The 13113-nt window shown below is 42.6% G+C and overlaps 1 protein-coding gene across 2 annotated transcripts in view; it reads left to right on the top strand.

Annotated features, from left to right (window-relative positions):
* The window catches only part of LOC113219856 (spatacsin), a 59692-nt gene that overhangs the window by 14746 nt on the left and 31833 nt on the right, over nt 1-13113 (top strand). For both annotated transcript variants that reach the window (XM_026447903.1, XM_026447904.1), the window contains 7 exons: nt 86-152; nt 5035-5200; nt 6819-7024; nt 7286-7394; nt 9050-9209; nt 9630-9902; nt 10526-10726. In XM_026447903.1, coding sequence (XP_026303688.1) covers nt 86-152; nt 5035-5200; nt 6819-7024; nt 7286-7394; nt 9050-9209; nt 9630-9902; nt 10526-10726 — 1182 coding nt within the window. The remainder of the gene's footprint in view (nt 1-85; nt 153-5034; nt 5201-6818; nt 7025-7285; nt 7395-9049; nt 9210-9629; nt 9903-10525; nt 10727-13113) is intronic.

Genomic DNA, 13113 nt, shown 5'->3' on the forward strand with positions numbered 1-13113 from the left:
CCTCTGAAGTCCTTTCATATAATTTTGTTTACCTATTTTAGAATCAATGAATTTCTAATTCTGTTTAACTTTTCCCCTTTTTCAGTCATTATCACCCTTTGATCCTAGCAGATTGTTTGGCTGGCAGTCTGCTAACACACTAGCTATAGGAGGTAAGTCATCATGGGTACTTCTTGAGACATATTTTAGCAATGTTAACTATAGAAGTTAATATATGTAAAGCCAATCTAGTTTTCTCATTGCTTTTTATTTTAAAAGTAAAGGTGTATTCCAAAGGAAAAATAGTTCGCAGAAGACAGAATTGAAAACATACTGTGAGTTAAAAGTCAATGTATTAGGTTACTAGTGCTGTACTTGCTGAAAAATGTAATGTGTAACTATTTGATTATATTTCTTCCTTTCAAAAAATTATTCTTCATTTCCAGTATAGCATCATAAAAATTAAAAGCATAGGTGTCAGCATTAAACAAATCTTGGCCCTACCATGTAATTAATACCTGTGTGACCTTGGTCATGTGATCTAACCTCTTTAGTTCTCTGTGAAATGAGGTTAATCACAGTGACCACCTAACACATTACTATGAGAATAAAAGGAGGCAAGGCATTTAAGTACCAGATTCACACATTGCTGTACTATAAAGACCGTAAGACTTTATTGGGTTCCATATCCAAGGATTCAGCCAACCTCAGATGGGAAATATTTGAGTGAACAAACAAACAATTAAAAAAAAATAGAACAATTAAAAAAAACCAATTTAAAAATACAGTATAACAACTATTTTACATAGCATTTACATTTATTAGGTATTATAAATGATCTAGAGTAATTTAAAGTGTATAGGGAAATGTGCATAGGCCATATATAAATACTATGCTATTTTACAGGGACTTGAGCATCCTTCTGTGAATTTTGGTATCCAAGAGTTTCAGGAACCAATCCTCCATGGATACCAAGAGATGACTAGACTCATATCAAAATATCTTCTGACTTCAGATTTATCTAAAAAGAGACATTTTGTTCTGATATTTTCTTGGGTTTAGAGGAACTTTAATCTGAGCTATTCTGTTGGTCTTATTAATAGAAAGGTGGTGCCATCTTTCTAAGATATTCATGCTCTGTGAATACAACATCAGAAAGTAGGTGATAACAAATGGAGGTTATAGGAGGGTAATTAGTGTCGAGGGAAAAACGTTCTAAAATTACCTGTTGGAGGCCAGGTGCAGTGGCTCATGCCTGTAATCCTAACACTTAGGAAGCTGAGGTGGAAGGATTGCTTGAGGCCAGGAATTCAAGACCAGCTTGGACAACATAGTAACACACTGTCTCTACAAAAAATTAGCCAGGTATAGAAGATAAGGGTCAAGAAGGTGAAAGAAAAATTTAAAAATTAGCCAGGCATGGTTGTGTGTACCTACAGTCCTATAGGAGGCTGAGGCAAGAGGATTGCTTGAGTTAAGTCAAGGCTGCAGTGAGTTTTGGTCATGCCACTGCACTCCAGCCTGGGCAACAGAGCAAGACCCTGTGTCCAAAAAAAAAAAAAAATTACCTGTTGGAGAAAGGTGCAGTGAATTGGCTTTGGTGAACAGAGGACTCATATAAATATGTTAAAAGGGATGTTATTGCATAATGACCTTTGTGAATGAATTTAAAAGCTCCTTTTGCATATATTTAACAGATTTTATAACTATAGGGTTATTGGCTATTGCCCTTCTGAACTTAAAGGATCATCAAATACAGAATTAAAACCAGGGTGGTTCAACATACACAAATTAATAAATTATATACCACATTAACAGAATGAAAGACAAAAACCAGGCCAAGCGCAATGGCTCACGCCTGTAATCCCAACACTTTGGGAGGGCGAGGCGAGTGGATCACGAGGTCAGGAGATCGAGACCATCCCGGCTAACATGGTGGGAAATCCTGTCTCTACTAAAAAGTACAAAAAATATTAGCTGGGCATGGTGGCGGATGCCTGTAGTCCCAGCTACTTGGGAGGCTGAGGCAGGAGAATGGCGTGAACCTGGGAGGCGGAACTTGCAGTGAGCCAAGATCATGCCACTGCACTACAGCCTGGGTGACAGAGCGAGACTCCATCTCAAAAAAAAAAAAAAAAAGGACAGAAACCATATGATCACATCAATAGATACAGAAAAGGCATTTTGCAAAATTCAACATCCTTTCATAATAAAAACTCTCAACAAATTAGGCATAGAAGGAATGCATCTCAACATTATAAAGGCCATATATGACAGGCTCACAGCTATTATCATACTCAGCAGTGAAAAGTTGAAAGCTTTTCCTCTAAGATCAGAAACAAGGCAGGGATGCCCACCCTTGCCATTTCTGTTCAACATAGTACTTGAAGTCCTAGCCAGAGCATTTAAGCAAAAAAAAAAAAAAAAATGAAAGGCATCCAAATCAGAAAGGAAGAAGTAAAGTTGTCATTGTTTGCAGATGGCATGATTTTGTATATAGAAAATCCTAAAGACTCTACCAGTAAAACTGTTAGAACTAATAAACAAATTCAGGAAAGTTGTAGGATATTAAATCAACATACAAAAATCAGTAGTGTTCTATATATCAATAGCAAACTATCTGAAAAAGATAATGAACAAAACTATCCCATTTCTGTTTTTTAATAGAACACAAAATACTTAGGAATAAATTTAATCAAAGAGGTCAAAGATCTGTACATGTTAAACTATCAGACATTGGTGAAAGAGGCTAGGTGGGCTGGGCGTGGTGGCTGGCTGGACAGTGGCTCACGCTCATGCCTGTAATCCCAGCACTTTGGGAGACCGAGGTGGGCAGATCACCTGAGGTCAGGAGTTCAAGACCAGTCTGGCCAACATGGCGAAACCCCGTCTCTACTGTAAGTACAAAAATTGGGTGTAGTGGCATATGCCTGTAAGTCCCAGCTACTCAGGAGGCTAAGGCAGGAGAATCGCTTGAACCCAGGAGGCGGAGGTTGCAGTGAGCCGAGATTGTGCCATGGCACTCCAGCCTGGACAGCAGAGCAAGACTCTATCTTAAAAAAAAAGAAAAGAAAAGAAGAGGCTGGGTGCACACATGTAATCCCAGCACTCTGGGAGGCCAAGGCAGGCGGATTGCTTGAGCTCACGACTTTGAGACCTCATCTCTACCAAAAATACTAAAGAAAGCTGGGTGTGGTGGCGTGCACCCATGGTCCCAGCTACTTGGGAGGCTGAAGTGGGAGGATCACCTGAGCCCAGGAGGCGGAGGTTGCAGTGAGCCAACATTGTGCCACTGCACTCCAGTCTGGGCGACAGAGCCAGACCCTGTCCCCCCCCCAAAAAAAACCCAAAAAACAAAACCATTTATGTTGTATACTTTAAATATATACAGTTCTTAAAAGTTAAATAAGTTGCTCAAGGTCAGGCAGCTAGTGGTATCAAAACCAGGAATCACACACTTTTTGTCTTTTTTGGAGACGGAGTTTTACTCTTGTTGCCCAGGCTGGAGTGCAATGGCGCGATCTTGGCTCACTGCCACCTCCACCTCCCAGGTTCAAGTGATTCTCCTGCCTCAGTCTCCTTAGTAGCTGGGACTACAGGCACGCACCACCATGTCTGGCTAATTTTGTATTTTTAGTAGTGACGGGGTTTCTCCATGTTGGTCAGGCTGATACCGAACTCCCAACCTCAGTTGATCCACCCACCTCAGCCTCCCACAGTGCTGGGATTACAGGAGTGAGCCACCACGCTCGGCCTCAAACACATGACTCTAAAGCCCTGTTACCTCTGAGATACTAGACCTGCCAGACTAGAGCTTCCTTCCACTCCTGTAAACAATATCCTCAAATGAAATCAGTTGGGACAGCTTCTAAAGTTATTTTTTTTAAATCAGTTTTACACATTCAACCAGAATGGCTTTAGCTCTTTGACAGTTGTCCCAAAATGAGCATGCACATTGCCCTCTAAGGAGTCACTTCTGGGTCTGCTTTCTTATGTCCCCAGCACGTGTTCCTCCATTGGTTTAGGGATGTGTTAGAGATACTGAGATATAGATAATAGGGATGTTATAGATACTGGGAATTCCCCCCGCAGTTATACATTAGCATCTATAATAACAGATGTAGAGCTGTGGCCAGGAAGACCCAAACGGAGAGAAGACATCCCTTTCCACCCCAAGTAGTCACTGAGCCTTGCTCCACTGGCAGCCAGACCCTCCCAGGTCTCTGTCAAAGCTGTAGTTCAATGACCGCAGCCTTCATAGGAGGAAGATTCCATTAACAAAATGTCATGGAGCACTCCCACTGGCACAGCCCTCCAAGATCATCTAGCCCAATTAGCTTATTTTACTTAAGAGATCATGAAAGCCCAGAGAGGAGAGATTTCAAAGTACTCAGGCGTTTAGAGACAGTCAGGTCTAGAGTGCTGATTGTAGATCCTAAAAGAGTCTCTCAACAGAAAAAAAGCAACTAAAATTACAAGTAAGTTTAATGGGATGGTAGGAGGGAGCATCTTTTTTTTTTTTTTGGAGGCAGAGTTTCGCTCTTGCCCAGGCTGGAGTGCAAAGGCACAGTCTCAGCTCACCACAACTTCTGCCTCCCAGATTCAAGCTGTTCTCCTGCCTCAGCCTCTCAAGTAGCTGGGATTACAGGCATGCGCCACCACACCTGGCTAATTTTGTATTTTTAGTAAAGATGGGGTTTCTCCATGTTGGTCAGGCTGGTCTCGAACTCTTGACCTCAGGTCATCCTCCTGCCTCGGCCTCCCAAAGTGCTGGGATTACAGGTGTGAGCCACCGCACCCAGCCAGAGCATCATTTCTTACCATAGTTTTTATGCAACTTCTCAGGTACATGTCTTTGTATAAAATGAAGGCTATCTCTATATGTTGAAGTAAAATAAAACACGTTTTGATAAGTTCAAAGTGATACATCGTGATGCAAAATGATTACAGCAACCAGTTGTCTTTTGTCAGTAGAGAGTTAAGTTTTCCATGTGCAAATCTGAAATTAATTATGGTGATGTACAGATAATTGATATTGTTTCACTTTCCTCCCAGATGCATGGAGTCATCTCCCACATTTCTCTAGCCCTGACCTGGTTAATAAATATGCTGTAGTGGAACGTCTGAATTTTGCTTATTATTTACATCATGGACGGCCGTCATTTGCATTTGGTACTTTTCTGGTCCAGGAATTAATCAAGAGCAAGACTCCCAAGCAGCTGTGAGTATTTAAAATATAATTTTGGCTGGGTACAGTGGTTTATCCCTGTAATCCCAGCTCTTTGGGAAGCAGGAGGATCACCTGAGCCCAGGAGTTCAAGTAGGCAGTGAGCTATGGTCACGCCACTGCACTTTAGCCTGGGTGACAGTGAGACTCTGCCACTAAAAAAAAAAGTAAAATAAATTATAATTTGTATTCTAAAAAAGGGCATATCTGTCACATTTTACACATATATTGAAAAACATACTGGAAACATACCACATTTAACAGTGATTACATTTGGATGGTGATTATTGTTTTCATTTGTGCTTCCCTGTGTGTCCCAAGTTTCTGGCATTCAGTGTGTGTGATTTTTGTTAACTGGAAAAAAGATAAATATATTTTGAAAAATAATCAGATTTAAAATCATACAGGAGCTTGTCAGGTATTAGCAGTTAGAGAGGGAATTCTAAGGGAGGGAGAGCATTAGGACAAATACCTAATGCATGCAGGGATTAAAACCTAGATGACAGGTTGATAGGTGCAGCAAACTGCCATGGCACATGTATACCTATGTAACCTGCATGTTCTGCACATGTATCCCAGAACTTAAAAAAAGGAATTATATGATGAGATGTGAATTCTATATTTAATGTCTTTAATAATTCATTTAATTCATTTTTATAAAGCACAGAATTGAGAGGAGCATTTACTAGAACGAACAGCTAAATATAGATTTACTTTATTGGTTTGTTTTATAATTAACAAAGTAATACCTTTTTTATGGTAAAGTATTCAAGTAGTTTAGAAAGGTGAAAATGAAAGATATCCCTCAGCCTCCCATTCCACATGTTAAAAACATAGTTAATAATGTCTTGTGTGGGCTGAGCATGGTGGCTCACACCTGTAATCCCAGCACTTTGGGAGGCTGGGGTGGACAGATCACAAGGTCAGGAGTTTGAGACCAGCCTGGCCAATATGGTGAAACCCCATCTCTACTAAAAATACAAAACTTAGCCAGGCATGGTGGTGGGTGCCTGTAGTCCCACCTACGCGGGAGACTGAGGCAGGAGAATCGCTTGAACCCGGGAGGCGGAGGTTGAAGTGAGCCGAGATCACGCCACTGCACTCCAGTCTGGGCAACAGAATGAGACTCCATCTCAAAAATAATAATAATAATAATACATAATAATTTATTATGTCTTTCTCAAATTTTCTATTCCTATAAAAGGCCTGAGTTTTTTAAAATGTGCTTTATGATGTCAAACTTAAATTTACGTGGCATTGATATTCTTCGTAGTTTGTATACATACTTACAATTGATAAAATCACAAGTTGGCAGTCTTTCAGAAGCTGTACTTCATGTCTTCTGGATGAAGTTGGAAGCAAGAATAATTTAGACTATGACTTAAGTGTTTTAGAAAGTCAACTTAAGGGAATAGGGGGCTCTTGTGCCAAAAGACAACTGAAAAGCTACCAGGAACCTAAACGGGTACGTGCAAGGGGCAAAAGGGAAGGGAGAGGAGGCCAGAAATCACGTGGCTGGCACTGCATGTGTCACTGATTTAATTCCATTTGCTTTTCCTGGTGAGAAATAATTTTCATGTGCTGATGTGATTTTGATTCCTTTCTTTTTCAGGATCCAGCAAGTAGGCAATGAAGCCTATGTCATAGGGCTCTCCTCCTTCCACATACCTTCAGTAGGAGCTGCATGTGTTTGTTTCTTAGAATTGCTTGGCCTTGACAGCCTCAAACTCAGAGTTGATATGAAAGTGGCCAATATAATTTTGAGATACAAGTGCAGAAATGAAGATGCTCAGTACAGCTTTATCAGAGAGTCTGTAGGTACAGCACCTTTTTTTATTTGGCCTGCTTTGTTTAGAGAAGGTATGACTAGATCTAAGGCATTGATTTGTGAGTGCTTGGGGAGAAAATGGTTATCTTCTTGATTTTATCCTTTTCCTGCAGAGTATGTGTTCTTTATCTCACTTTCTTGGGCACTTTAATTGGGTTCTGAAACGGCCCTGAGCCACACTGTTCAAATAGAATTACTCAGGTTTTGACTTTTTCTCTTGACCGTATTTTGTTGTTTTTTATTTGTTACAGCCGAAAAACTATCTAAACTAGCTGATGGTGAAAAGGCAACCACAGAAGAATTGCTTGTTCTCTTAGAAGAAGGTACATGGAACAGCATTCAGCAACAGGAAATAAAGAGGTTTGTGAGTTGCAGTCTCAGCCTCTTTTCTAACAAGCTTATTGTGCCAACCTGTGTTTGCCTAGTTTTTCTTTGAACAACTCTGGTGTTTCCACTAAATCTCCCTAGACCTTATCTTCTTCTTTATCTAGCATATAGCAGATGCTCAGTAAATGAATAATGATTTTAATTGCATCTTGCCATCAGTGAAAAGAAGGTGAAGACAGCAATTCTCTCTTTAGATATGGACTCACCAAGAGACGGAGAGCAGCTTTGTCTCCTCCACTGCCTTGCTAGTCAGAGAAGTATTTTAAATGGTACATGTTGAAATGCCAGAAGATGTGGGTTCAGATGTCTTGGAGGATTGGAAAAAAATGAAGGAGAAGAAGAGGATGATGTGGGATGGGTCTTCTAAAATTTGACTTTTAAGTAATGTCCTTAATTTTTTCTTTGTATCCTGTCAGTTGATAATGGAAGCTGAAGTGACTACGTAAAAGCATGTCCTTACACTTCATGCCTGTTTTTCTCTGTGCTGCCCCGCTGGGGCTGACCTAACCACACCAGACCCTGAGAATGCACCCTTTTTCTTTTTTTTTTTGAGACGGAGTCTGGCTCTGTCTCCCAGGCTGGAGTGCAGTGGCCGGATCTCAGCTCACTGCAAGCTCCGCCTCCCGGGTTTACACCATTCTCCTGCCTCAGCCTCCAGAGTAGCTGGGACTACAGGCGCCCACCACCTCGTCCGGCTAGTTTTTTGTATTTTTAGTAGAGACGGGGTTTCACCGTGTTAGCCAGGATGGTCTCGATCTCCTGACCCCGTGATCCGCCCGTCTCGGCCTCCCAAAGTGCTGGGATTACAGGCTTGAGCCACCGCGCCCGGCCTAGAATGCACCCTTTTTCTGTACATCCTATCACTGATTCTGTTCTTGGCAGAATCCTGCTTGTAGCAGGAGCGTGTACCCTCCCTCTGGTGAGGAGGCCCTGGTACCCACCAGGCCTCTGAGTACTCTAAAGTGAATAGAGCAAGAGAAATAAGTGCTCAGAAAGTTTCTTGACTAACAGCTTCCTCACTTCTCCTAAGGATGCTACACAGCCAGTATAAATAGGTATTTGATTGATGACTTGGGGAAGGAATGAATTGTGCCAGTATGATAAGCTAGCTATTCTGCCTTATGGGTGAAAGAATCTACTTTTTTTCTGTCGGGCACAGTGGTTCACACCTGTAATCCCAGCACTTCAGGAATCCGAGGCGGGCAGATCACCTGAGGTTGGGAGTTCAAGACCAGCCTGACCAACATGGAGAAACCCCATCTCAAAACCCCATCTCTACTAAAAATACAAAATTAGCTGGGCGTGGTGGTGCCTGCCTGTAAACCCAGCTACTCGGGAGGTTGAGACAGGAGAACTGCTTGAACCCAGCAGGCAGAGGTTGCAGTGAGCTGAGATCGCACCATTGCACTCCAGCCTAGGCAACAAGAGTGAAACTCTGTCTCAAAAAAAAAAGAATGAAAAAAGAATCTACTTTTCAAAGTAGCCTAATAAATATTTAGTATTTATTGGAGAATATACTGTGCTTTAATTTATATCATTTTTACTCATTTTCCAGTTCAGACTAAAGCTATATTTTAATGAGTTTTTTGTTTTTTCTTGACCACTCCCACCTCTAATTCTAATTATAGGTTATCCAGTGAGTCTAGCAGCCAGTGGGCATTAGTGGTACAGTTCTGCAGGCTACACGATATGAAACTAAGCATATCTTACCTTAGAGAATGTGCCAAAGCAAATGATTGGCTGCAGTTCATTATTCACAGCCAACTCCACAACTACCACCCAGCAGAGGTAAGCCACTAATTGTTAGCAGTCACTCAAAAGGAAATAGGAACACTTCTCAGAAGATAGCATTCTTTCTGTTGTGTAGACATAGGCCTTTTTTTTTTTTTTCTTGACATCCGGGATACGTACTGGATCCATGGGCTTTTGTTTCATGTGATACTATTATTTTTCCTAAGATTTCAGTGGGTTGGCATCAGACAAGGCACTAGTCATTAGTACTGAAGAGCTGAAAAGCTTTTGTGACTTCAGATTGAATATGGAAATTCACTCAAAAGCACCATACAACTTTGTAAAATTATATAGTAGTCACTCTGACTTAGTTCAGGGTGAGAAAGCATAGTTTTGTCTATACTTTTCTCTAACATTTTCAGCTCCAGTTGAAACTGAAAGTTGAGTTTCTGTTTAATCATCTGATATGCCTTCTAGGTGAAATCCCTTATCCAGTACTTCAGCCCAGTTGTTCAAGACCACTTAAGGTTGGCTTTTGAGAACTTGCCCTTAGTGCCCACCTCCAAAATGAACATCAGTCAAGTCTGCAATAAGTCCTCCCAGGAACTTCAGGGAAGCAAAGAAGTGATGACCGATTTATTTGAAATTCTGCTCCAGTGCTCAGAGGAGCCAGACTCCTGGCACTGGCTTCTGGTTGAAGCAGTGAAACTACAGGCGCCTATCCTCAGTGTTCTGGCCTCATGTCTCCAGGTGAGGATCATAAGAAGCCTAAATTAAGTACCCAGAGAACAATAAAATAAGTGATGAGGGACAGGAAAGGCTGATAATCAGAAGTGGGATGATGATGACAGTGAGGTTCCAGCATGTGTTTCCAAGTTCACTGCAACTTTTTGTGCTTCTCTAGCTTAGGCTCTGGGCCATTTAGTGTACTTGCTTGTGCCTTAACATTCAGTGAACTCAAGTGGTCAGAGCCTTGGTTCCTGGTTGGCAGTCACAGAGAAAGACGCTTTGGTGGACTGACCACCACTGTTTCTTTGGTGCCTTCTTTAGCAGGGAAAAGGGACATTCCAGACAGTTCTTTAATCAGCAGATCAGTGGAGGGCAATCCTACTCTCTTATGATTTGTACTTCCCTGACTTTCACATATTCCCCCTTTTGTCTGCTTCTTGGTCTTTTGACCTGCAACACTCTGCAGGACAGTTTAGAACGGTCCCTTGGTTGCTCATTAGTTTGTTTCATGTTTGAAGGCTTTTCAAGCCATTTTAACTAATTAAGTTGGGTGACTTATTCTAAACAGGAAATACCCATCTGTAGCATTTGAACATTTGCCAGGTAATCCAGGCCTAGTTGTTATTTTATTTATCCCGTGGCAGGGTGCCAGTGCCATTTCTTGTCTCTGTGTTTGGATCATCACTTCTGTGGAGGACAGTGTTGCAACTGAAGCAATGGGATACATTCAGGACTCGATAGAGGACCATACCTGGAACCTTGAGGATCTTTCAGTCATCTGGAGAACATTATTAACAAGACAGAAGAGCAAAACTCTCATCAGAGGTTTCCAACTTTTCTTTAAGGTAGTGATCGTTGCTTCACTTCTTTCCAGGGCTTCAGGGGTTACTTCAGCATATCTCCTCTTGGCTTTTTCTTATTTCCATCCTTGCATTTTTTTTAGCCAACAGCAGATGCTGATGATGATGATGATATTAGAAGTACCATTTACTGGCCGGGCACGGTGGCTCACGCCTATAATCCCAGCACTTTGGGAGGCTGAGGCGGGCGGATCACTTGAGGTCAGGAGTTTGAGACCAGCCTGTCCAAAATGGTGAAACCCTGTCTCTACTAAAAATAAAAAACTTAGCCGGGCATGGTGGCATGGGCCTGTAATCCCAACTACTCGGGAGGCTGAGGGAGGATAATTGCTTGAACCTGGGAGGTAGAGGTTGCAGTGAGCTGAGATCGTGCCACTGCACTCCAGCCTAGGTGACAGAGCAAGACTCCATCTCAAAAAAAAAAAAAAAAATTACCTTAGCAAAGTCGTATTTTATTTATTTTATTTTATGTTATGTCATGTCATGTCATTCTCTGAGACAGGGTCCTACTCTGTCACCCAGGTTGTAGTTCATTGTCATGATAAGGCTCACTCCAGCCTCAACCTCCAAGGCTTAGGTGATCTTCCCAACTCAGCCTCCCAGGTGGCTAGGACCACAGGCACAGCCACCATGCCTGGGTTTTTTTTTGTTTGTTTGTTTTTGTTTTTTTCTTTTGTATTTTTAGTAAAGAGAGAGTTTCACCATGTTGACCAGGCTGGTCTCGAACTCCTGGACTCAAGCAATCCTCCTACCTCATCTTCCCAGAGCACTGGGATTACAAGCATCAGCCACCACACCTGACCCAGGATGTGGTTTTTTTTTGAGACAGTGTCTCACTCTGTCGCCCAGGCTAGAGTGCAGTGGCATGATCTCGGCTCACTGCAACCTCTGCCTCCCGGGTTCAAGCAATTCTCCTGCCTCAGCCTCCCAAGTAGCTGAGACTACAGGCACGTGCCACCATGCCCGGCTAATTTTTTGTATTTTTAGTAGAGACGGAGTTTCACCATGTTGGCCAGGCTGTTCTCGATCTCCTGACCTCGTGATCCACCCACCTCGGCCTCCCACAGTGCTGGGATTACAGGTGTGTGCCACTGTGCCCAGCCTCAGGGTGCTTTTTATACATTATTTTAGTGAGTTTTCACAATAATCCTATGTGAAAATAATATTAGATATTATGGGCCAGACATGGTGGCTCACACCTGTAATCCCAGCACTTTGGGAGGCCAAGGGAGGCGGATCATTTGAGGCCAGAAATTTGAGACCAGCCTGGCCAACATGGCAAAACCCCGTCTCTACTAAAAATACAAAAAAAGAATAAAATCCGGGCGTGGTGGGATGCACTTGTAAACCCAGCTACTTGGGAGGCCGAGGCACGAGAATCACTTGAACCCGCAAGGTGGAAGTTGCAGTGAGCCAAGATCGTGCCACTGCACTCCAGCCTGGGTGACAGAGCAAGACCATGTCTCAAAAAAAAAGGTATTATGAAGTGATGTTGCCCTCATTTTACAGACTAATAAATCAAGGCTCACAAAACTTAAGTAACCTACCCAAGGTCTCAAAATACTTTAGTAAGTGGTGTATTTACAGTTCAGAGCCATACTTTCTGATTCATACTCCTACAGATAGGAGGATCTAAGTCGCTCCTATCTGACTGAGTGACTCCCACTGACAACAATGAAATGTATGAATCAGTGCCACAGGCAACAATAGGTAAGGTGGGTCAGTAGAGCTGATTATCCAGGTATGTGTGTTTACAATGTTATGCCTGGGCATGCTGGCGCACACCTGTAATGCCAGCACTTTGGGAGGCCTAGGTGGATGGATCAGTTGAGTCCAAGAGTTCAAGATCAGGCTGGGTAACATGGCAAACCCCATCTCTACAAAAAATACAAAAATTAGCCTGGCATGGTGGCACGCACCTCTAGTCCCACCTACTCTAGAAGCTGAGGTGGGAGGATCACCTGAGGTCAAGGCTGTAGTGAGTGAGCTGTGATCATGCCACTGCACTCCAGCCTAGGTGACAGAATGAGGCTGTGTCTCAAAAAAATAATAAATTAAAAAAATAGGCCGGGCACGGTGGCTCAAGCCTGTAATCCCAGCACTTTGGGAGACCGAGACGGGCGGATCACGAGGTCAGGAGATCGAGACCATCCTGGCTAACACGGTGAAACCCCATCTCTACTAAAAAATACGAAAAACTAGCCGGGCAAGGTGGCGGGCGCCTATAGTCCCAGCTGCTCGGGAGGCTGAGGCAGGAGAATGGCGTAAACCTGGGAGGCGAAGCTTGCAGTGAGCTGAGATCCGGCCACTGTACTCCAGCCTGGGCGACAGAGCGAGACTCCGTCTCAAAAAAAAAATAAAAAAAAAAAAAA

This window comes from Piliocolobus tephrosceles, unplaced genomic scaffold (assembly GCF_002776525.5).
Source record: "Piliocolobus tephrosceles isolate RC106 unplaced genomic scaffold, ASM277652v3 unscaffolded_109, whole genome shotgun sequence".
NCBI lineage: Eukaryota > Metazoa > Chordata > Mammalia > Primates > Cercopithecidae > Piliocolobus > Piliocolobus tephrosceles.